Source organism: Pezoporus occidentalis, unplaced genomic scaffold (genome assembly GCF_034315485.1).
Source record: "Pezoporus occidentalis ecotype Australia unplaced genomic scaffold, CSIRO_AGI_Poc_V1 ctg145, whole genome shotgun sequence".
In the NCBI taxonomy this organism is placed as follows: Eukaryota; Metazoa; Chordata; class Aves; order Psittaciformes; family Psittacidae; genus Pezoporus; species Pezoporus occidentalis.
This window is the reverse complement of record NW_026913263.1, coordinates 1,401,103-1,424,133: the sequence shown is the minus strand read 5'-3', so window position 1 is coordinate 1,424,133 and position 23,031 is coordinate 1,401,103. Positions and strand designations below refer to the sequence as shown.

The 23,031-nt window shown below is 62.0% G+C and overlaps 3 protein-coding genes across 6 annotated transcripts; all 3 read right to left on the bottom strand.

The window, feature by feature from the left end:
- Window positions 1-1,998: 1,998 nt before the first annotated feature.
- Window positions 1,999-6,878, bottom strand: TUSC2 (tumor suppressor 2, mitochondrial calcium regulator). Its single transcript, XM_062610236.1, has 3 exons — window positions 6,645-6,878; window positions 6,307-6,427; window positions 1,999-4,712 (listed from the first exon to the last, which is right to left on the bottom strand). Exons 1-3 carry the CDS (start codon window positions 6,794-6,796, stop codon window positions 4,647-4,649), a joined length of 339 nt encoding a protein of 112 aa, XP_062466220.1. The 5' UTR covers window positions 6,797-6,878; the 3' UTR covers window positions 1,999-4,646.
- A 244-nt stretch (window positions 6,879-7,122) lies between these two features.
- On the bottom strand, window positions 7,123-12,100 carry RASSF1 (Ras association domain family member 1). 2 transcript variants are annotated; one of them, XM_062610224.1, is made up of 6 exons: window positions 11,836-12,100; window positions 10,889-11,010; window positions 8,628-8,732; window positions 8,253-8,547; window positions 7,636-7,751; window positions 7,123-7,501 (listed from the first exon to the last, which is right to left on the bottom strand). In XM_062610224.1, exons 1-6 carry the CDS (start codon window positions 12,083-12,085, stop codon window positions 7,355-7,357), a joined length of 1,035 nt encoding a protein of 344 aa, XP_062466208.1. In that variant the 5' UTR covers window positions 12,086-12,100; the 3' UTR covers window positions 7,123-7,354. The 2 variants fall into 2 exon arrangements, with proteins under 2 accessions (XP_062466208.1, XP_062466207.1); XM_062610223.1 differs by lacking the exons at window positions 10,889-11,010; window positions 11,836-12,100 and adding an exon at window positions 9,578-10,658.
- A 1,062-nt stretch (window positions 12,101-13,162) lies between these two features.
- Window positions 13,163-23,020, bottom strand: ZMYND10 (zinc finger MYND-type containing 10). Of its 3 annotated transcripts, none has more exons than XM_062610230.1 (12): window positions 22,881-23,020; window positions 22,488-22,596; window positions 21,827-21,943; window positions 20,623-20,676; window positions 20,384-20,536; window positions 18,325-18,413; window positions 17,945-18,045; window positions 16,477-16,649; window positions 16,042-16,167; window positions 14,333-14,454; window positions 14,010-14,135; window positions 13,163-13,440 (listed from the first exon to the last, which is right to left on the bottom strand). In XM_062610230.1, exons 2-12 carry the CDS (start codon window positions 22,557-22,559, stop codon window positions 13,356-13,358), a joined length of 1,218 nt encoding a protein of 405 aa, XP_062466214.1. In that variant the 5' UTR covers window positions 22,560-22,596; window positions 22,881-23,020; the 3' UTR covers window positions 13,163-13,355. The 3 variants fall into 3 exon arrangements, with proteins under 3 accessions (XP_062466214.1, XP_062466212.1, XP_062466213.1); XM_062610228.1 differs by having other exon boundaries at window positions 22,834-22,970; XM_062610229.1 differs by lacking the exon at window positions 14,010-14,135 and having other exon boundaries at window positions 22,834-22,970.
- Between the last annotated feature and the right edge of the window lie 11 nt (window positions 23,021-23,031).

Genomic DNA, 23,031 nt, shown 5'->3' with positions numbered 1-23,031 from the left:
CAGTGCCCATGTCCTGCCCATCCCCTGCTGCTCTGGCCGTGCCGTGCCAGGGGCCATCGGGGTGCCCCCACGGAGGAAGCGCTGGGGCTGGAGCCGAGGGTGTGCCGGGACCGGCGGGGGAAGGAAGCGGGGCTGAATCTGCGGAAGCGCTCCCCAGCCACCCGCCTGCTCCCCAGGGAGCGGGTGGGAGCGCTGAGCCCGGCATTGTTCGGTGCTGGCCACCGGTGCCGCTGGTGCCGAGCCCAGGGCTGCGGGCACCCACAGATGGCTCCTGTTAGTGGGACCCGCATGGGTGTCAGCTTTGACTGCAAAGCTCCCACTGAGAGGGTGATGGTACCGCCAGGGTCGTGCACAGCATCCAGACCGAACCCAGGCTGCACCCAACAGCTTGGCCCAGCCTGCAGGCAATGCCAGGCACTGGGTGGGAGAGGGGCAGGGAAGGTCGTCCATGGGCCAGGCGTTCGTTGCCAAAACCATGGGGAGAGATTGTGGGCAGCCAAGAAATCCCAGCGCCTGCGGGCACTGCCCTTCCCCTGCGGGCAGTAAACAGGCTCCCAGAAATGCCTAAAATTTTCCATCCTCCGAGGCCTCGTGCGCTGAAGGTAAAGCCCCGCCAGCAGCAGGGTGGCTGCAGGGGTCACAGCTTTCCACTGCTGCGAGGGCTGCAAGTCCTCAACGCAACGCAGCTCCTCACTGCTGGGCTCCTTGGGAGGACTGGTTGCTACCTGCCCTGGTTTCCCTCCTGCCTTCCCTGCGGGAAGCCCTTGGATTTTGGGAGGGAGCAACTGGACAGATGCAGCCTCCCCTTTCCCATCTCACCCCAGTAAATGTGAGATGATTTGAAGCTGTTCCCAGCTGGGCAGAAGAGAAGAAAGGGATGCAGGGCAGCATCTGGGGCGAGGCAGCAGAGTGGTTGAGAATCCCCCACCGGTGCCAGTACCGTGCTGTGAGTCACATCCGCTCGTGCCAACAGGTCCGGGCAAGGCGTGAGGAGTTCAGCTTGAGGACAGAGCATCTGCAGAGGCAGGGAGTGAGGCTGGCACCTGGATGTGCCCCGGGCTGGGGGCTGCCCTGCAGGCAGCAGGATGGGGATCCACTGGATACGGAGCTGCTCATGGGGTCAGGGAGCCACAGCCACCGCCTGGATTAACCTCACCGATCCGTAACGCCCCGCGCAGCCACCCAGTCCTCCTCGAGGTCACCACGATGTGTCCCTCCTGGGGCTGGGGCCTCTATGGATCAATGGGCAAAGGTCCCAGGGCCTCGTCCCCCGCACGCTGAAGCGCTGGCAGGACACGCCGCACCGCTCACTCATTACAGCTTTCGTCAGCGGCTCGTTTCCGAGCCGGCTTGTGCGGAGGAAATGATGAGAGGTGCCGGTGGCCGCAGGAAAACATATGCAGGGCTGGTGGGGACAGGACGTGGGGCACAGTGAGATCAGGCTCACCCACGGACAGCCGGCAATGGTCGGGAACGGGCGGCAGCCCGGCGCTGGGTCACGCCGGGTTGAGAAAGTCGTCAGGCTCCAGTGATTAATGAGGCAGGGATTTGGCAGGAAAAGTGAGGAAGAAGCGGACGGGCGGATCCTGCCCCCCCACCGGGCTCACGCAAAGGGATGGGGAGAGGCCGGCTTGAGGTTGGGCTGCCCGGGTCTCCCCTGCTGCCCCCAACCCCAGGTCCCTCCAAGACCTCCTTCCCCACATGGGAAGGCAGAGGGACCCAAACAGGAACATTACATATTTATATAATCACATTTTCGTTGTGTATTTAAAGCAGCTACAAGCAGAGCCACAGCCTGACAAAGCCACCAACTCCTGCAAGCACCATGTGCCAAAGAGGATCCCCTTCATCACCCGTTCAGCCACACAAGCACAAACCCCCCTAGCCTGGAAAACGAGCAGGCTGGACGTGCCAGCAGCACAGAGCAAAGCCCAGCTCCCCTCAGCTCTCCAGCATCCCCATCCTCTGCCCCGCTCCCCAGTGAGACAGCTCTTGGACTTGTGGGCTCTACAAATAATTTTATTGAAATTTAACAAAAGTGGACAGATGCACTGGGAGGAAGGACCATAAATAGTGTACGTTCCCCAACCCCTCGGGTCCTACCCACGCGCTAGAGGAGCGAAGAGCCTAGTGTCAGTGAGTACAGTTCAGATACACATCCACACAGGACAGCACAACGTCGCACGGAAATCGTAAAAAAACAGAAGAAAACCAAAAGGAAAACTTTCCTTTGTTTTTTTTGTTTCGTTTTTTGCTTGCTCCAACACCACAGTGGACACAGATACTATTTACAGCGACCTTCACATTTTTAAGACCCCTCCATGTGCTCCCAAGGCCCTGCTGCTGCAGGAGGGGAGGCCTGGGGGCTGACTGCTCAGGGACCAGCCTGGGAAGAAATGGGGCAGGACGCAGCTTGTTGGCAGCCTGTGGAGATTCGCTGCTGATCAGCAACATGGGACGGTGGGAGAAGATGTGTGTTTTAGGGGAAGCATGTCTGATGCCCTGGGGGAAGGGTGGACAGCCTGTCAGTGAGGACAAAAGCATGCCTGCTAAGCTGGTCTCAGTCTCTTCTCCCCCCCGGGGTTCAGGCCCTGCCTTGCCAACAGATTTTTGGGTGGTAGCCAAGCAAGGGGCTCCCCGCTGGGGCAGGCAAATGGCACCAGCCCCCTCTCCATTCCTCCTCTGCCTTTCCCCGTACCCGAGGAGGGTTTGGTGCAGCTTCCCATGCCCTTCGGCCAGCAGCAGGGCAGCCTGGCCATGGCTTTCTCTCCTCTCCTCTTCCTGGTGACAGCAGCTCCTGCTCTCCTGTGGAGCCGGAGGCACAGCTTTCCCAAGGAGATCCGGCCCAGGAGAAACTCGAGAGCAGGTGGTACGAGTAAGAAACACTTCAGTGGGGACTGTTTTAAGACAAGACTCTTTCAAGAAAGCAGTAGAACAAAAGATGTCGGAAGAAGCGCCCAGCATCACAGTGTAGACAAACTCCCTGCCGGAGCCCTGCCCTCCTGCTTCCCTGATGGGTGGCAGCCAGCACATCCACTTCACCCTCCGTGCTCGCTCCCGTCGATGGGAACAGTGGGTGGGGGACGTGGAGGGAAGAGGTGGTGACAGGAAGACGGCAACAGCCACACCACTGTTATCTCTCCGAAGCTTGGAATGTGGCCCCGCGCCCGGGCAGCTCTGGGTGGGCGCGGGGTTGGATACATCCAACGCAGACGCTGACAGGGCTGGCAGCCAAGTGCCAGCAGCTTAAATTAAAAATCGAGGTAGCAAACATCTGAAGTGCTTAGAAAGTAAATAAGTTCTGGAACGAAAGGAGGAAAGCCGAGCTAGCTGCTCTGGGGAGCAGGCTCTACCCCTGCTTACAGCTGTGCCCACCACCAGTCCTCCTCCACCCGCCTGGTCCGGGGTTGCAGAGCAGGTAGGCAGTGGCTGCTAGCATTGCTGAGGACTGGCCAGGCCTTCCTCAGGGCTCGCACGTAGGGATGAGAGGTCCTTTCAGTGCTGCCAAGACAACCTCAACCTTCTCAAGCATGAGGAAAGAGGAGAAAAGAGCAGTACCTTCCGAGACAGAGCAGAAAGCCTCCCTGTAAAGTGCATCGTGTTTCTCCTCCTACCACGAGCTGGGATGCGGGAGAAACCATAGTTCACATTGCCAGGGAGATTTCCAAGCCAGGACCGGCACACCGATGGATTGTTCTCAGGGATTAGGGAAGGAAGAGAGGATTTCCTTCCTGCTTGGCCATGTCAAGGCCCACCCCACCAGGAGGATTGTCCAAAACAGTAGCGGGGAGTGAGGATGTTATAAGGAGATGCCTTGCCCAGCAGCCCGGCCCTGAAGCAGGTGAGGGATGGTGCTCAGTGGGAGCTGGTTTGCTAACAGGAGAGGCAAATCCACTGCGGAGCTGGGGACCCTGCTGCCGCCAGCAGCAGCCACGGACCACAGAGATCTCCTGCAGGCAGAGTGACTGCAGGCAGCAGCAAAGCCAGCTTTCCTGGAGCAGGCATAAGCAGGGAAACACAGAGGGGGAAGAGACCGAGGTCCAATGTAGTGGCATCTGATCCCCGTTCCCTTCCCAAGAGCAGCGCAGCAGCCAGCCAGATGTGCTTCAAGACCAGTCCCTCCTTGGCCTGCCCCATTTATCCTTCATCAATGGATCCATCCAGAAGAGCATCACATACCACCTATGTCAAGCGACAAGTGGCAACACTGGCCATCCATCCAACAGGCCCGAGGGAGCTTGGGGGCCCAGGCAGCACGTTCCTTTGCCCTGGCTCTCCCTGGGCCACATACCTGAGAAGCAGGGGATTTTCTCTGGTGAGAAGTGCAGGCTCGCTCTCCCTTTAACAGCTCAAACACAGCAGCTCGTTTGCAGTTCCAGTTACCCATCAAACGTCGGCTAGAGGCTACAAAAGGTATTTTCTGACTCAAGCAAGGATGTTTTTAAGCGGTCGTTGCACAAGGTCACCCATCTCCTGTGAGGAACGGATCGCCAGCCAAGCCAGCCCAGCCTGCTCCATCCTGCCTCACCTCCAGGTGAGGGGAGAGCAACGGTCCCTGCCGCACGCCCAGAGTCCTCCTCGGGTGGGAACACAAGGCAGCCTCGCCTGGTGAGGCTGGGGGCAGTGGGGCAGCAACGTCTGGCAATTCACACCTCGCAGATGATCACCGGGAAATCCACGTGAATGCGAGGGTGCTCTAGCTTCACTATGCCCTGAAAGAAGAGTCAGAGTGGTGAGCACAAGAGAACACTGGAACAACAGCCCTGAGCCCTGCCCTGCAAGTCAACCTGTGCGAGAGAGGGCACTGCGCCCTCGAGGAACGGCAGTTCACAAAGCACCGTGACACCAGGTACGCCTCAGCAGCGGCATGCAAAGCCAAAGCACTTTGCCCTTCGAAGTCGTCCCTGGAGAGGCGAGGGCGGCAGGGCTGGCGGCCACACATGGCGGGTCCAGAGCTCAGCAGGGCGAGAAAGGAGGGAGCTGCTCTGCCAGGCACTGCCCGTGCAGCAGCTGGTGCGTGACTGGCAGATATTGCCCGTCTGGGCTTTTCATCCGGCACCTTTCATTCACGGGATTTAAATGAATGAAAAGAGCTCTCTGAGAGAAAGCAGCCAGGGCAGCTGGCACACAAGAAAAGCAGCTTTCTATCCAAAGGGGAGGCTGCTGAATGCACGCTCCCTCCATGCCAGCTACAGGCGCCTTTCCCATGCTCCGTCCAAGCCTTCTCCTGTTACTGCACCGGGAGGACCCGCTGGCAGGTGGGAGGCTCGGGGTGGAGGGGGGAGCAGGGCTCACGGCTGGGCCTGCATCCACAGGGCCAGAGAAAAGCCTGGGCTAGCAGAGGGCTGTTAGTGAGTGCTGGTCCCTGCTCTTTCCTGCTCAGCCGAGCTTTCCAACAGTGAGTTGCAACCCACACTGAGGAGGAGTCAGTCCCACAGCCCAGGCCTGTCCCTGCGAGAGCAGCAGCTCGGGAGCCTCCTACCCCCCATAACTGCCTGTGCAGTGCTTAGAGGGGTCCCATCCCACTGTGAGGCTATCCACCCCTCAGAGCACACCAACGGCTTGCCCAGGCACTCACTAGAGCTGTACCTTTCTGCTTGCTTAGGAAAGATTCCTGCAAGGACTCTCTCCACTTATGCCCCCAGAAGCTTCCCTACCTGCAGGCTATCCTTCTCCTGCACTGAGACCTTCAATTTGTGCTCCAGAACCTGTCCAGCTTCATCCCAGTTGTGTGCTTTAAGAGGAGACTTTTGCACTGAGGTGCAGAACACACAGCTGTCAACATCTCACCCATGACCAAGCAGCCAGAGGAAAGCGCACACTCATGTCAGCAGGTGATGGGCTTCGACTGATGCTCCCGAAGCCAGGGCCTGGCCCTCCACAGAGACCTGACACTTGGCTGAGCAAGCACAGCTCCCCACACCTCAAGGAAGGTGGTAGGCAATTGGATGTCACAGCCATGCAGGGCTGCCTGGCACTCGGCACCCCACAACACGCACCCAGCTGAGCTGCCTTCCCCAGCCAGGCAGCTATAAAGGCCTGAGGCTCCGCTTCTCTCTGGATAGTGGGGCTGGAGGGAATCACCAGCTCTCCCTCTCCTGCTACAGTCTCACTAAGTGGCACAAGTGTGAGCCAGGACACACAGGAGTCAGGGCTCTGCGGGAGAAGCTGGGTGGAGCTGACAGCCTTTGCCTTCCCCAGCAAGAAGATGCCCCGAGGGAGAAGGCCGGCATGCAGAGGCCCCTGCAAAGCTGGAACTTCAGCTGTTGCGGTGGTGCTTCAGCACGTCCTTTCCCGGCACGCTACCTGAGGTATCAGGTTCTTGTGGATCCTCTTCAGCTTGGCGCGCTTCCTCCCGTTCTTGGTAACGATTGTCTCCTCGTAGAACTCGTGAGCCAGATCCCCATCCTCATCGTAGTACATGGAGCTGCCGAGAGGAGATGGGAAGCGGGCAGGTAAGAAAGAGCCTGCACGGGAGGCGGCTCCCGGCCTCCCGTGCCCGGGGCTGGGCCGGGCTGGCACCACCAACCCCGCGAGGGCCGCGGGCTGCCCTCCCGCTGCCCCGCCGTGCAGTGCTCGTGTAGGCCCCATAGCGGAGCCCCCCCCCCCCCGCTGCCATGGCAACCGCCGCCCCGGCCTCTCACCCGCGGCGTGTGAAGACGAACGGGGTGGCGGCGCGCGCGGCCCGCGCCCGGGCCAGGGCCTGCTGCCCGCCGGCACCCTCAGCGCCGCCGCCGCCCGCCGCCGGGGAGGCGAAGGGCCACAGCCCCCGCGACTTGGAGCCGCTGTTGCCCATGGCGGCGGCGGGGGCGGCGGGAGCGGCCCGGTGACACCGACCGAGCACCGCCCTGCGTGCGCCGCTGCGACACTTCCGGCGCCCGCGACACCACCCCCCCACGTGACCCGGGAGGGGCGGAGCTGACCGCGTCACGTGAGAACGGCAAGGGGCGTGCCCACCTCCCCGCTTGGCGCCGGCGGGAACTTCGGAGGCGCGGGTTCGAGCCCCGACGCGGACCAACACCACGTGCGCGCACTCACAGCCCGGTGGCATCGGGGGGGTCCTCGTGTCCCTTCCCCGTACCGATACCCCCCCCCATCCCCAAGATAAGCCACAGGCCAGGCCTCGTCACCAAGATGCTTTTATTGGTGCTCGACGCCCTGCTTCCCCCCAGGGACACCCATTTCATCCTGGGGACACCTACTCCCCTGGGGACACCCACTCCCTGGGCCAGCCCCATGGCGGCTGTGACGGTGGGTCACGGGGTGCCCCACTCCACCCCCCCTCCCAGTGCCCCCACCCGCCGGCGGGCAAGGGTCCCAGTGTGCTGCCTGACCACCAGCGCAGATGGCACGGTCACCCCGGTGTGTACGCAGCCAGAGCCTCCTGCATCTTCTGTCGGCAGCGGGCGTAGCGGTGCCGCAGCTGGCGCACGTGCTCCTCCTCCTCCCGCTGCAGGATGCGCAGGAAGTTGTGCAGCTCTGGCAGCGTGAAGGCGTCCCACTGCGGGCACACGGGCTGCTGCCGCAACGGGGACGTGGTGTGTCCCCCCCATGGCTGTGTCCCCCCCAAGGCCACGTCCCCCGGTCCCCTCATGGCCACATACAACCAGTCCCTTCCCTCATCCCCACACTCACGTTCACCTCCCCGGTCTCATTCTCCTTCAGGACGAAGCTCAGCACCTTCTCGCTGGGGCCAGCCAGCAGCCGCAGCCGCAAGGGCTGCTCCTCATCAGCCAGCTTCCGTAGGTACACTGCAATGGCAGCCATGTGTCACGGGGGGGGACACTGCCACAGGGACATCACCACCATGGGACACTGCCACTATAGGGACACCACTGCCACTCTCAGGACGCTGCCACTATAAGGATGCTGCTACCAGTGAAGATGCTGCCACTCCGCAGACATCAGCACCATGGGGGGGGACACATTGCTGCCATGAGGGACATGGGCATAACAGGGACATTGCTGCCAAAGGGGGATACCACTGCTACAGGGACGCTGCTGCCATGCAGACATCGCCATGGGGACATAAACTGCCACAGGGGATAGTGCTGCCATGAGGGGACACCCCTACAGCCACTTAGGACTGCCAAGGGGGATACCATCATAACAGGGACACCGCCACCATGGAGGACACTGCCACCATGGGGTACGCCACCACCTGGGGACATCACCACCATGAGGCTACCACCACTGAGGGGAAAACTGCCACCGTGGGGCCTCAGCTATGGGGACTGGGCCACCCCTGGTACCTTGCTCATCCTTCTCGGACCTCTCGAAGAGGGCGAACTTGCGAGGGTTGTCGATGACGGTGAACTTGCGGAGGAGAGCATCGATGACCTCGCTGGCACGCGTGTGTGAGAGGATGTGCAGGTGCTTCACGGTGCCCTTGGGCAGGTAGAAGGATGTGCGGCGCTTCACCCCCTGCGTGTGCGGCCCCGACCGCCCTGTCTGCAGCGCGGGGACCCGCTTGGTGGCCGGCACCGAGACGGGGCGCACCAGCTTCAGCTGCACCTTGATGAAGCCGGTGTAGGAGCCATCCTTGTTCTGGGAGACACCGGTGGGGGGGTGAGCAGGGCCAAGGCAGGACACTGGGATTCCTCCGCAGCCCCATGCCAGCCCCGTACCAGGCTCATGAAGAGGTTGCTGTTGATCTGGCTGTTGTACTCCTTGATCCGCTGCTCCACCTGCGCCTGGTCCAACTCTGCCTTCTCCCACTCGCTGGGCTCATCCTACACGACAGCAGCTGGGCTGAGCGGGACCCCTCCGCCGGTCCCGGCATCCCGCGGCCCCCAGCCCGCCCCGAACACTGGCTCACACAGGCACACACACACACACAGAGGCGGTTGCGCGGGGTTGCATCAGCCCGGCTGATGAGCTCACCGTGCCTCCAGACCGGCACCAGTTCCGCCCAGGCCCTCGTCCCTGGGCTGCAGGGATGGGTGAACCCGCTGCGAGGACACCCCTGCCGGCACCCCAGATCACAGAGGCGTCCCCAGGGCAGAGCACTGGCAGCCGCCAGCCCGGCACCAGGGCAGGAACCCCGGGATTCGCCCATGCTGCCGGCACCCCACTTCAAAGCGCTGGCCCCACACAGGGGAATCCAGGCTCAGCGTCCCACCGCCGGCACCCACTAATGAGTATTTACATGGGGCCGAGTAGCACCCAAGACTCCTGGCCCCAACGGCCACCCTAGGGCATGCGGGTACTGCCGGACCCGGCTGTGGTCCCCACGAGGGGCTAATGCTGGCACCCCCAACCACTGTTCTTCACTCCCTCCGGGAGAATCCAGCCCCGGGGACCATGGGGCCGCCGTGCCAGACAGCACAGCCCCACTCACCCCACTGTGCCTCGCTCGCCCCACAGCGTTGCATCTACCCCCCACAGGTAGCCCCACAGCAGGGCAATGCTCAGCCCCCAGGACAGAACTGCCTGCACCCCATATCTCCCTCACGGCCGGGCAACAACTGCCCCCCCTCGCCTGCCCCTCAAGCACCCACCCCCGGGGGGGGGTTGCCCCCCCCGCCTGACGTCACCGCATCCCCCCGTTACGTCACGCCGGTGGACCGGGACCGACCTGGCGGCGGCGCGGGCGGCGGCCGAGGGAGGTGCGGGCGGTGTAGAAGAGCTCGGGCTCGGAGTCGGAGTCCTCCTGGCTGCAGTAGCCGCTGCTGGCGGTGCTGCCCCCCGTGCCCCCCGCGCCGCCCCGCCGCAGCGCCAGCCCCGCCACCGCCCCGCAGCTGCTCCCGGACCCGCCGCCCCGCGACCCCGATCCGGCCACGGGCACGGCGGCGGCCACGGCCCGGGCCGGCCGCCCCACGGCCCCACCGAGCCCGCGGGCACACGGGCACACCCGGCCCCGCGCCAGCCCGGCCGGTCCCCGGGCTGGGGCCCGGCTCTGTCCGCTCCCGGCTCGGCTCAGCCCGGCCCCGGTTCCTATCCCGGCTCGGCTCTGCCTGCTCCCGGTCCCTGCCCGGGCTCGGCTCAGCTCGCTCCCGGTCCCTATTCTGGCTCGGCTCAGTCTGCTCCCGGCTTGGCTCAGCCCAGTCCTTGTCCCAGCACGGCTCAGCCCGGCCCCGGTCTCTAACCCGGTTCGGCTCAGCTCGGTGCCGGTTCTTGTCCCGGCTCGACTCAGCCCGGCCCCGGCCCCGGCCCCGGTCCCTATCCCGGTTCGGCTCAGCTCGGTGCCGGTTCTTGGCTCGGCTCGACTCAGCTCGGTCCCGGTCCCTATCTCGGCTCGGCTCTGCCTGGTCTCTATCGCGGTGCCTGTCCCCGTCCCGGCTCGGTTCAGCCCGATCCCGGCTCGGTTCAGCGCGGTCCCGGTCCTTGTCCCGGCTCGCCTCCGCCCGGTCGCTGTCGCGGTCCTGTCCCGCTCCCGGCTCAGCGCGGCCCCGGCCCCGCCCCGCCCGGGCCGTGGGGGTGACGCGGGCCGGGGGCGGCGCGGCGGGGCCCCGCTTCCGGCGGTGATTTCACCCGCTCCCGGAGCCGCCGCTCCAGGCCGAGCCGTGCCGGGGCACCGGGGGGCACGGAGCGGGACAGCGGAGCCTGGGCTCGGCACGGCGGGGTCCGGCACGGCTCGGCACAGCCTGGACTGGCACAGCACGGCACGGCTGACACCGTCCGGCATGGCATCGCCTGGCATGGCACGGCACAGCACGGCACTGCCCAGCCAGCATGGCCCAGCGCAGCCTCACACGGCACAGCCCAGCATGGCACATCAAAGCCCCGCATAGCCCGGCACAGCCCAACACAGCGTAGCCTGGCACACCATGGGTACAGCGTGGCACAGCACTGCCGGCATGAGATGCCATGGCCTCACCCCCAGCCCGGGCAGTCCCCAGGGTTGGCCACTTCCCACCCTCCCTCACAGACCCAGGCCGGGTCCTACCACGTTGGTGTCCTTCTCCAATGCCTGCTCGTTGCCATCGTCCTCATCGCCAGCACCCGGGGGGCCGCTGCAGTCCAGCCGCACCAGGGCCCGGCACCGGTAGTGGCAGGTGAAGCTGCAGTCTAGGGACAGGGATGGGACCAGTGTCACCACCATGGCCCTGGGTGTCAGGGTCACCAGCTGTGCCTGGGAGGGTACTGGTGCCTGGTGGGACAAGGGCTGGTGTCTGTGTCAGTACTGGTGCTCAGTGCCAGCTGCCTGCCCGTGCAGTGTGGTGCCAGAAGCCCAGGGAACAGCACCCACATGGGACATGGTGCTGGGCAGGCACTAGAGTGCCTGTGCTCCCTGCTTGGGCCTCTGTTGTGGGTGCCTGATGGCTGGGATGCTCAGTGCCCAGTATTGGAATACCCAGTGCCTGGTACCAGGCTGCCTGGTGCCCGGTGTGGGTGCCCAGTACTGGGATGTGTGGTTTCTGGTGGGGATATTTGGTTTGGGGCTGCCCACTGCCTGGTGCATGTGCCCAGTACTGGGATGTCCAGTGCCTGGTGGAGGTACCTGGTGCCCAGAGGCCCAGTGCCTCTGTACGGCGCCTCCCAGCACAGGGATGCCCAGTACTCAGTGGGGGTGCCAGTAGCAGGATGCCTAGGGCCTACGGGACGTAATCAGTACCAAGACAGCCAGTGCTGGGGTGCTCAGTGCCTGCCTGGGGCAGGTGCCCAGTCCTGAGACGCGTGGTACCTAGAGGGGGTGCCCAGTTCCAGGATGCTCAGTGCCTGTTGTGGGTGCCTGGTGCCAGGATACCCATGCCCAGTGGGCGCTCCCCACCAGGACTGCCGGCGGTGGGGCTGCCCGGTGGGGGATGCCCTGTGCCCGCCGGAGGTGCCCGGTGGCGGGATGCCGGTGCCCGATGGGGGTGCGGGAGGCCCGGGGCGCAGCGCGGTACTCACGGCGGCACTGGAGGCTCTTCCTGCCGCCGCCCCAGACGAAGTCCCCGCAGAGGTCGCACCAGGTGTGGAGCCCGCGGCGCCGCGGCTCGAAGCGGTGCCCGGCGCCCGGTGCCGCCGTCAGCCGCGGGTCGGGGTGCGCGCCGGGGCCGGGCCGCCGGGCCGGGCTGATGCGCAACGCGTTGGTCCGCTCCAGGCGGCCCCGGCCCGGGCGCGGCTCCGGCTGCAGCTCCCGCAGCTCGATGAGCTCCATGGCCCGGCGGCCGCGGGCGCTGCGCGGCGGCGGGGCGGGGGCCGGCACCGGGGAAGGGGCCGGGGCGGGGACCGGAGGGGCCGCCCCGTTCGGGCACCGCGGGGGAAACTGAGGCAGGAGCGGGAAGCGATGGGGGAGCCGCGCAGCGCCCCGGGGTCCCGACGGGCGCCCCCGGCCCCGGCGCGCCCGGCAGGGAGGGCTGGAGGCGGGGATGACGCTCTCGCAGCCGTTGCCGGGGAAGGGGGGGCCCAGCTCCGGCAGTCCCGCTCTCCCCGGCGGGATCGGGGCAAGCCTCGCTCCGGGACGCGGCTTCCCAGCGGGGCAGGCGTTTGGGACCCTCTGGCGGCTGGGGAGAAGCAGCCAAAGCACCCCCGGAGAGCCCCTGTGCTCCGCCTGGCCACAGCCGCAGCCGAGCAGCCCGAATCCAGGCTGCGTGGCCGGACAGGGATGGTTTCCTGCCTGCTGTCGTGGCTCCTGCAGCAGCAGCAGTGCTATGCAAAGCCTGTGTCAGGGTGTGTGAGTGCATGGGCTCAGACACCCCAACCAAAAAGGGGCTCGGCCCTGGCAACCTTTCTCAGCTGCACGCAGACCAAGGCTCCAGCCCTTTGGCAGCGGCTGCTGGCTGGGGAGAGGGGGTCATGCACCCCGAGGCAGCGCAGGCCAGCAGTAAACCCTGCAGAGATGCTGGTGAGCAGGGGGGCAAGCTCTCAGTGCTAAGTCACATCTACTGATGATCATCCCTGCATGATGGCATATCATGAACACCTGAGGAACTCATGTGCTTTCTCAGCGAGGTGCTCATGCTAACCACATCCTTTGCTCACCCCGCCACTCCAACACAAAGATAAGAGACAAAAGATAAGAGGCGACATGCAGGCCTTCTCACCCACTTCCCTTCCCAGCACAGCCACAGAGGGCTTGGCCAAAACTTACTGACTCCCTTTTTGGGTTCTCTGGGAACTCTGTTGTTACAAAGGGGGCAAACAGGCACACTCCCCCTCTCCCTAAGTGCAAGGGAGGGGAGGAAGCAGTTTAGCATCTCCAGCTAGGAGACCAAGCAGGAGCCAAGCGGCAGCGTGGTGCACAAGCAGGTTTATTGGAGAAGGCTGCAGGAGGGGTGGCAGGAGGGGCTGAGCCGGGGCAGTGCTGCCCGGGCTGGGAGCAGGCAGGAGGGGCCTCTACGGCTTCTCTGCTCTGGTCACCGGACTGCACACAGAGGGGAAACCCCTGCCTGGGCGAGCTGCAGGCCACATGCCAGTCACTTCTTCTCTTACAGGTCATTCACGCTTGTTGACGCCCCAGCCATCAGGTTGCAGGCAATCTTGTGCTTCTGCCAGTGCTGGACCTGGCATGCTCTGTGGAAGAGAAGTCACTGCTCAGGGGCTCTGCTGTGAAGTGTGGTGCCCAAAGCTTGAGCAGGGACACAGCAGGGCCACGTCCAACCCCAGGAGTGAAGCAGTGACAAGGACAAACCCCAGCCCCATGCTCCTGCGGGCACCGGGGGCGGAGCTGGCGGGGCTAAGCATTAGCCCAACAGGGAGGTGGATGCAGCCCTCAGTTGCGGGGCTAAGACGGTTTAACACCAACCCTTGGCAGATGGTTCAGGACCAGAGATCTAATTTACTGCCACCACCCCAGCTGCCACATCTCAGGCTGTCACCTGCACCCACAGAGCCATGGGTGCTTTCCTCCCCACTCATGCCACATCAGGGTGCAGGGGAGGGAAGTGCAGCCCATCGCTGCTGTCAGTGTGGGGCAGAGGCAGCTCAGCACCTCGCTGTGGCAACACAACCCTCCACCAGTGTCCTGGCACATCAGCCTTGCCATAAGATGTGGAGAGGTACATGGCAAGTGGACTGATAGCACTGCGGAACAGGGAGCACTGGGGGCTGCAGGGGACACGGGGACTGCAGGGCTCCCTTACCGTGAGCAGTACCACTCGTTCCGGCAGCGAGAGCACCGCTTGGCCGCCTCCGTGCCACACACCCTGCAGCGGGGCTTGTCGGGGGCCAGAGCCTCCATCATGTCCAGGCTGTAGGTCTCTGCCCACCTGCAGCAGGCAGAGAAGGGGTGAGGCTGCTCACAGGGAGCTGCCCACAAGCAGCGAGCTGTCCCCGCTGCACCCTGTCACACAGCAACATCCCCAGCAGCGCCACAGACCCCTCCACCCTCCCACTGTGAGCTCCATGCTGCTAATGGGGATACCGGTTCCACGGGGCACCCTGTGTGCATGTAGCAGGGCCCTACCTGCGAGCCTGGAGCTTCAGCTCCTCCTCGGTGGGGCTGAAGACGCGCTTCACCTGGTGCTTGGCAATGGCCTCCCACTTGCCTGCATTTTTCTTGAGGATGTGGTCCCAGATGACAGGAACCTGTGGGGAGAGGCAGAGCAGGAGGAAGGGGTGCTCGTAGCTGTGGTGTGGGGGCCTTCAAGGGGACAGCCAGCCCCAGGCATGAGAAGCATGTGCAGAGAGGGAGCAGGGAGCAAGGGTGTGCTTTTGGGTACCCGGAGGGAATGGTTCTGCTCGACAATGAGCGTTCAGGTGAAACAAGGCAAAACCTTTGGGGTCTGGTTGGAAGCGAGAGTGAAGCCCCTGACTAGGAAGGCCTGGGCTCAGCCCCTGCGTGCCATCACCAGTGTGAACCCCATGCTCCGGAGCCATTTGCCTGAGCACAGTTTTCCACTCGTTACTTCCCTGAAGGCGAGCACCCGGGGCAGGGCTGACCAATGCGAGAGGGAAAGCACCAGCCAAGAGCAAGCATGGGGAGTTCAGGCTCTGGAGATGCTGCTTCAAACGGCGCTGCCTCCTCCAGCACAGCAAAAATAGCCAGGCCTGGAAGGGGAGGAGGCTGCTCTGGGAGCAACCGAATGGAAAAAGGCCTTTCCTCAGCTTGGCTTGGAGACAAGGAGTGAGTTCACCGCTTTCTGGGCAGAGCAGGGAGCCCCTGCGTGTGCTTCCAGCTGGCTCCCCCTGCCTGCCCCCCGGCTCAGCCCCAGCCCTTGGCAGAAGCAGGAACGGCACCGGCACAAAAGCAGAGCTATGGAGAAGGGCAGCAGCCTGGGCAAGGGCTGGACGAGGTCCCCGGGCAGCAGCTGCCTGTCCCTGTGCCACTGACACGCTGGCAGTTGAGGCCCGTGGAGCTAATCCATAACCACCTCATCCTGCTGCCATCCCAGCCCCAACCACTGGCCTTCTTCAGCCCCAGCTCCTGGCGTTTGCCGTGGCTCAGCTTTGCATAGGGCACATCACCCCTCTCCTGGGCCTTGCACCCAGCTCTGCTGGGGACAGCATGTCTGCTCTCCTCGCTGCCCAGCCTACCCATCTGCTCCAGTTAGCGGTGTAGGAGCCTCCGGCAGTGGGGAAGAGCCTCTGCTTTTCCCAGCTGCCTGTTTGCAGATCTACAGTTTCTCCCCTCAGCTCACACAAAGACACACTTTGAAGGAACACTTTACTCCAGAGATTACCACTGCGTGGATTTAAACCCCCAAGAACCTCACACTGTTTGAAGATCCTCAGGGATCAAGCTTCATACATCAGCCGGGAGCAGGCTCTATCCCCAGCCCTTGGCATCCCTCTGGACACAGTGTGCCAAGCAGCCCATGACCAGGGGGAGTCCAGAATTCAGCAGGAGAGCACTGATAAATGTTAAATGAAGAGTTAATTGTTAAAGCAAACTAGGGGTGTCTCTGCCCCATGCAGTCCAATGCCACCCAGAGAGCTGTTTATGACCCAGCATTTACACCTTTAGATGTGACTGCATGGCTACTGCACTGGCAGGACAAGACTCCCACGTTGCATACAGGCACCTCTGCTAGCAATAAAGGTGTAATTGTGAAACGGGTGTTTGGCTGCTTCACCCTGGGCACCACCTCACCAGAGCTGAGCTTAGGGGGAGGAAAAGGGTGTAGGGGGTTACCAGGCTTAAAGCAGAGAGGTGAGGGAAGAGCAATGGGATACCTGCTCCAGGACAAGATCCTTTTTGGGGGGAGCTGGCTCTGTCACTGCAAGGTGGCTCAGAAATCTCTGCATCTCCACCAGGTTGGGAAGCTGGTCAACAAGGACATCTGTCAGGAACACACGGAGCTGTGGCCACAGAAGGGAAGAGAAGTGAATGGAGGGAGGTCAAGACAAGGGGGCCAGAGCTGGGGAAGCAGCATGGCAAGAGCAGGGATCTGTGGGGCACTGGCAGAGTGACCCATAGGGGTCCCATAAGGTGCACTTGCAAACACAAGCTTTGCCGCTTCTGGCACGGTGACAGTCCCCACTGCTCTCCCACCACTGGCTTCTAGGAGCCCACAGAGAGGACAAGGAGAGATGCATGGAGGTGCCTAGTGCTGGCAAGGTCCTACCCTGTGCTGCGGGGCTCACAGCCTTTTTGGTGTAGGGTCCTACCTTAAGGAGCTGGCTCCTGTTGAAGCCATCAAAGTGGTATTTGCGCTGGCACTCGGGGCTGAGCAGGAGGTTGAGGAGGGCAATCCACACCTGCCCATCCAGCTTGGTCATCTTCACCTGGTCTTGAGGGGGCACCTCGTGCCACGTGCCATTCTCAAACTTCTTGAGCTTGCCTGAGGGACAGGAGAACACAAGGCTCCAGGGAGAGACTGCTGCAGGCAGTGGGGGTGCCAGCCTGCACTCACTGCCTCACTGCAGTGCACGCAAGCCCCTATGCTTCTGCCTGCTTCAGTTTCCCCACCTTTTTTGCTCAGCATAGCAGCCTGCTTGGTACTGAGACAATATATTAGAGTATGAAAAGCATAAAGAACATGTATTAAAACAAAAGGGTTGTGGCAGGAACTGGAAGATCCCTGAGGTATCTCCCTCTCTACTTGGCCAGGAGTGTAGAGCACTGGTAGATGGTGGGGGAACCCACAGTGCAACAACAGAGTGGCTCGAGAGCCCTGTTTTGGGCTGGCCAACAAGCCAGCATGGCCAACATCCGCTTCTCTGGTTTCTTCTGCCTGTGAAAGCCACAAGTAGCATAAATACAACCAAAGTGACACAACAAGCTCCAGGAGCTACTGTGCTGCTCTGGGGGGTGGAGGAGGATGTAACCCTGCATCTGCATAGCCTGGAAGTGCCTTTGTGCTCTTGTTTCTTTCTAGGCCCTCCCTCAGGGCCTCAGATCAAAGCTCCCTCTTGACACAGGCAGAGGGAAGGGATGCCTTTTGTGGCTGGAGGAAGGAGGAAAGCTCCCACAACCAGCTGGGCCCCTCAGCAGGCACAGAGCCACGTGCTTCCCAGCATCTCTTCCTCCCCTGCCTGTGCTGTGACCCCCTAGGTACAGGGCTGGGAAGGGGTGTGGGTTCCTGCAGCCCAGGCTGTGCCCACCCCTGCTCAGAGGCAGGCAGTGGGGGAGCTGGGGGGTGGCAGGGGGGCAGGAGGCAGGGCTGATGGTGATGGGCACAACCTGATCAGAGGCCTTTGGCAAGAGCGAAGCTAAATGATCAGCAGCCTCAGGGCCAGTGGTTTGCTGCCTGGGAGAGCCCATGGCTGCCTTGGATTCTTAGTGCTGGTCCTATAAAGGTGCAGAAAGGCTGAGACAGGCACTCTGGTCTTTCTGTGCCCAGGACAAGACTCCCCAGAGGAGCAAGTGAGGCTGCCAGACCTGCTACACTCCTGTCCTGGCCGTGATCAGCTCAGAGGAGACTTATCCCTGTGTGAGGATCAGCATGGGAAGCTCTGCAGGGGTCCCCAGCCCAGCTGTGCTGCAGCTGCTTTCGGCAGGAGCAAGGGGAGGAGGCTGGAGGGGAGGCTAGAGGGGGAGCAGCTTTCTGCAAGGGCTCCTACAGCCTGTCATTGGCGGATGCAGGTCCCAGCATGTCATCACGGTGCCCTGGGTACCACAGGGCACCATCAGTACCTGCTTCCCGGCAGCTCCAGGGGCAATGCTCCACCAGCTCAACAAGGAGGCAGGGCAGGTTGTGGGTGCTCAGCATCCGTGTCAGCGCGCTCAGGGGCAGGCTGCAAACACGGCAGAAAGGGTGAATGGGGCTGGCAGACAAATGCAGAACAGATACAAACTGCCTCCCTGAGGCAAATGGGGGAGGCAGGAAAAACACAACGGTCTGGGTTCCTGGGATCACCATGGAGCAGGGTGGGTGCTGCTGCCTTTGCCCTCTGCGGCACTGCCAACATGGAATAGAGGCAGCTGCTGAGAGGGATCCCAGGCACCCGCTGTAATCCCATGGAATCTACATTGGAGAGCTGGGCACATGTGCTCTGCTGGTCCTGGGCGCTCACCTCTCCACCTGGTCAGTGATGAACCGCAGCACGGAGAGAGCTTTCAGGGCAATCTCAAACTCCATCGCCTCCGCCTGCTTCTGCAGCTCCTGCGGGGGGACAAGCACAGCCTCAGGATTGCAGGCCCCATTTCCCAGGAGCTACAGGGAGGAAGGCTGCGGGCTGCATCGGTAACCACAGACTGGGGAGGAAACCAGAGCCCTGCAAAACAAACCCTGCTTCTCCTCTTGACTGTGCCTGCGCTGCCTGTTTGACAGGGCAGCTGCAGAAGTGCTCACAGCCCATTGCTGCTCATTCCTCATCCCCCTACTCCTAATGGGTCATGGGAGGCCACCAGCAGCAGTGCCCCAGCACAGGGACACCTCCTGGAAGAGGCCAGTCCCAGACTGCTCCTCTCTCCCATTCTGGGATCATCCTGCAGCCCGTGGCCCTGCAGAGACCTGTGAGGTTCAGGCAGGGGGAAAGCTGCATGATCAGCAGAGGAACTAGAGGAGGAGGAGGGACAAACTTGGCCCTGGCACAGCTGCAGTCCTACACCCACCCCTCCTGGATCTGCCTCTGCTCTACAGCTTGCGTCCAGCCAGCTGGAGTATCTGCCTGTGGTTATCCCAGTCCACAGCTATGCCATGCTCTCCAGCCTCCGGGCCTCCTTCCCTCCCCAGGCAGCACGGACACCCCATCTGATCCCCACGTGCTCAGGATAACAGCCTGACCACCCTCTGCCTCAGCCTCGTTCGGGACCACTGGCACAGCCGATCTGAGCAGCGGTGCCAAGTCCCTCTCCTTGGCCCAGGCACAGCTTCTCCTCCCCGGTCCCAGATGCTCAGCAGCTCACATTTCTGTGTGCAGAGCACTGAGCTCAGCACCTCGTGTTCCTCTGAAGTGCCACCGCAACTGTTCCCTTACAAATTCCTGTGGTAAGAAGCTCTGTGCTTCCCGTGCCAGTGCCCCACACGCTACTAAGAACACCCTATGGGCTCTTATCCCCCTCCCTCTCCAAACTCCTGCAGTGAGGCCCTTTCGTACAGCTCCTCCTGATATTCAGACCTCATCTCTGCTACCTTCAGGCAAGGATTATGTTTTGCCTGTGCTTCTGGGGGACAGCAGAACAAGTCCTGCTCCAGGGGTTATCGCCACGCAGAGTCACAAAGGACAACAGGCTCCACAACACAGGAGAAGGCAGGAACAGCTTTTTCATAGGGGGTTGTTGTACGTGGAGTCAGGAGGGGCTGGAATGAATCAGAGGAAACCAGGCTCCTTGGGAGACGAGTGCTTTTTAGAATGCTATTGGCTGAAAAGATTGTTTTATTTTAAACTTGAGCCATGTCAAAGCACTAACAGAGACACCCCCTCCCCTCCCCTCCCCAGCTGGGAAAACATTTCCTGGAAAACATCCCTATTGTGCTCCGGAGCCCTCCACTTCCTTCCCTTTTCTGGGAGAGGAGCACGTGCTCAGGCAACAAGCCAAAGGATGGAGGCAGTGCGGGGAGGTCCAGCCAAGCTTGCAGTCACTTTAACCCTGCTGCTCCAGACACTCCTCGTGGTGCGTGCAGTTTGAAGGAGAGAACTCGAGGCGCTGAGAAGCAAAGAGAGCTCCCACAGCAGCCTGGGAACACCTCGGTAGGAACAGCTCTGGACTCGGGGCTGGCCCGGACCAGCACAGAGAGGAGGTGTTTCTCAGAGAGCCAAGCAAATTGGAGGGAACCATGTTAGGATGATTCCTCGTCATCTTATACGTTGATTTAGGGAAGGATCCCTCTCATGGTTAACCCTGGCTGGCTCTTAGCAGCAGCCAGCTGCTAAGGTGGCTTCACAAGCTGCAGGGAGACATAGCCACACAGCTTTCAAGAGCAGTGGCAAAAGGCCAAAAAGGCAATGAATATTTTGCCTTACTGTCAGCTCTCCAGCATCCCCCCTCAGAGCTCAGACCGTGCCCTGCAGGAAGCCTCAAGCTGGAAGCCGTGGCTGTCTCCATGGGAAGACCCCCTCTGTGCCTCTTCAGGCTGCCCACATCCTCCATCATATGTGTCCCCAGTGAGCTACAGGACTCTCTCCTCACCTGCATGGATGAGGGGCTGGCCACATCCTCAGGACAAAGCTGTGCCAGGGTCACTGTCTGTCCCTTGGCGCTCCGAGCTGCGAGCAGTGTCAGTTTTCGGTGGCAGTAATCAATCAAATCCAGAATGCTGTCCTCTGCTGACTCGCAGACCTCCTTCACAGCAACAGCAGTTTCAGAGGGTCAGCCCCACGGCTGTGGATTTCCATCCTCAGCTGAGGAAAGCTGAACCTGCCTCTTACCTTGTAAAAAAACACTGTCTCCAAGAGGTTAATGATGGAGGCTTCATGATGCAGCTGCGGGAGGGAAATGACAGGAGTTAGATCACAGTGGAGCAGCCACTAGCACAGAGGGCACAGGCAATGGGATCAAGAAAAGAGCTCTTCTAAGAAGCTGCTTATGTAGTTGTGGCCAGACACAAGTCCAGGAGCCAAATGCAAGTGATGTAATCTTTAAAACAACTCCAGGTCATGCAGTTCACATTAATGTTTATGTTAACATGCCTATAACGCCGTAACATGCTGATAGAGAACCATGCTTCCCAGCAGGCAGGGCTCTCCGGGGCCCTGGCTTTGTGCTACCGTGGCAGTACCACTGTAGCCCTCAGGCAAGCTGAAGCCCCTGGCACCAGCACGGAGCCACTGCCTGAGATGGAACAGTGCCCTTCCTGCTTGTCAGTGCTGCTCTCAGCCCCCTGGGAACGGGCAGACAGCCTTGTCCGGAGACCGGGAACCGTGAGATAGCTGACTGGAGAAAATGCTGCCTCAACACAAATGGCTGCCCAGGGAAGACACCACCTTGCCCCAGGAAGTTACCTTGGGGTTACCCTGGACTGCAAATGAGCTAAAACTTTCAAGCCTTGGACAGATTTCCTTTAGGGCAAGGGCTGCATCCCTCTGCAGGGAAGCCCAGCTCCTGACATCATTCCATTGCCAAGTGTGGCCCAAGGGACTGCTGCTCCTGGGAGCTCAGTAAGAAAAAACATTTTCCTTAACCTCAGAAGCATGTAACCTCTGAGAGGCCTCTGGTTAGAGGTGCCAGAGAAAAACAGTGCTCAGAGGGGGGGGAACTCCCCAAGGGAGGCTGTTGCCTGGGAGCGAGGGTAGCACCAGGTCTCTGAGAGCCGCAAGCCAGGAGCACAGCCACCACCAGGAGCAGCTTTTGCTGCATCCAGCAGCTCCCACAAGCTCCTGATTGGAATTAGGCAGGGGTGAGGCCTCCACAGAGCTGAGCTATCCTTGTCCATCCTGAGGGCAAGGACATGGGCTTGTCACCACTCATGGCTTTGGGAGCCAGCTGCTTCCCAGCGTCACACTGCTCAGCACCGCCTCTCAGCCTGGCGAGATGTAAAGCCCCAGCTCCAAGATCTTTAGGGTGAGATGTTTGTTTAAGCACAGCGGTGCTCACCTTGTACCCAGGGTCATCCCCACTGCCCCCTCTACTCACCACTATGTAGATGGGGAAGGTGCTTCTCGGCTTGAAGTCCTCCAGCCGGCACAGCACAGGGAAGACCTTGTGCTTCCAGATCTCCACAGAGATCAGCTCGCCAATGAGAACAGGAATCTAGCGAGGGAAGGGATGGGGAAAGCAAAGCCTTTCAGACCAGTGCTGCGGGGTGGGGAGGGGGGAGCAGTTTTACTGCTAATGCTCAGCCACAAAGACTTTGGAGTCACCCCATGGAGGAGGGCAGCCCTGAGGCACGCTGCTGCCTTTACATTCACCCAGCTCAGCAATCAACAGCTTTCCACCAACAGACCAGTGGGCAGAGAGCTCCTGAGGCTGCAAAGGGGGAAGGTGGCCAGGGCCAGCAGCACCCATCCCTGTGCAGCCCTGCACATTCGGGGCTGGGACACCCCAGGTAAAGCGCTGAGATCCACAAGCAGAGGGGGCTGGTCCGCAGAAGAGACCAGAACAAGCTCCAAGAAACGAAGCAGAGACCAACAAGTAGAAACACCGCAGCTTGACCTTTAATTAAGAACCACCCCAAACCCAACCGCGCAGAGATACAACCGCTTCATCCCCAAATTGCACGCTGTCCACCAGACCCCCCCAGCTCCAGCTGAGGGCCTGGCACGGGGGGGGTCACCACCACACGCAAGGAGCTCACCTTGGCGTAGGTGACCAACAGCTCGGTGAGGAGCTGCTCCTGGCCCGCGGAGGCGCTCAGGATCGCGTCCATGTTGAGCTTCTCCACAGACTCCTGCTGCCGGAGCCATCTGCAGGGCAGGCAGCAGGACATCAGCGCCGCGGGCTGCTGGCCGTGCAGGGAAACCTGCTCCCGGCACCCCCGAGCCCCGCAGCGTCCCCTGAGCCTCGTGTGCTCCCTGCAGCAGCACCCCCGGCCCTGCCCTCCTGCCTGACCCCGAACCTGGGGTCCTCCTCTCCCCCTACAGCCCCAAAAGGGACACCCCAAATTGAGAGCCCCCCCTCCCAGAGCCGCGGTCCCCCCGCACCGCTGCCCGCCGATGTCCCGCAGCTCGGTGCCCTGCAGCGCCCGCACCAGCGCCTCGGCCTCGGCGGGCAGCAGCAGCGCCGGCCCCGGCACGGCCATGGCGGCGGCGGCGGCGTCGCTATGGCAACGGGCAAGCGCTGGCGGAGCCTTTACCGCCCCCTGCCGCCTCGGAGGACGGCGCAGTGGCGGCGCGGAGGGG

Bases quoted from the DNA above. Each gene is read 5' to 3' on its own strand.
- ZMYND10 (XM_062610228.1), bottom strand. From the start codon at position 22,931: ATGGCCGTGCCGGGGCCGGCGCTGCTGCTGCCCGCCGAGGCCGAGGCG. The intron at 21,944-22,487 runs GTGAGCTCCTTG...TTCCCTCGCTAG, and splicing joins TGTTGGTCACCTACGCCAAG to ATTCCTGTTCTCATTGGCGA. The intron at 13,441-14,009 runs GTAAGGGAGCCC...TCTCTTCCACAG, and splicing joins AACGAGTGGTACTGCTCACG to AGCATGCCAGGTCCAGCACT.
- RASSF1 (XM_062610223.1), bottom strand. From the start codon at position 10,642: ATGCCAGGCGATGCCATGCCGGACGGTGTCAGCCGTGCCGTGCTGTGC. The intron at 8,548-8,627 runs GTACGGGGCTGG...GGTGTCTCCCAG, and splicing joins GCAACCTCTTCATGAGCCTG to AACAAGGATGGCTCCTACAC. The intron at 7,502-7,635 runs GTGAGTGTGGGG...GTGTGCCCGCAG, and splicing joins ATGAGACCGGGGAGGTGAAC to TGGGACGCCTTCACGCTGCC.
- TUSC2 (XM_062610236.1), bottom strand. From the start codon at position 6,796: ATGGGCAACAGCGGCTCCAAGTCGCGGGGGCTGTGGCCCTTCGCCTCC. The intron at 6,428-6,644 runs GTGAGAGGCCGG...TCCTCTCGGCAG, and splicing joins TTCGTCTTCACACGCCGCGG to CTCCATGTACTACGATGAGG. The intron at 4,713-6,306 runs GTAGCGTGCCGG...CTCTTCTTTCAG, and splicing joins ACAAGAACCTGATACCTCAG to GGCATAGTGAAGCTAGAGCA.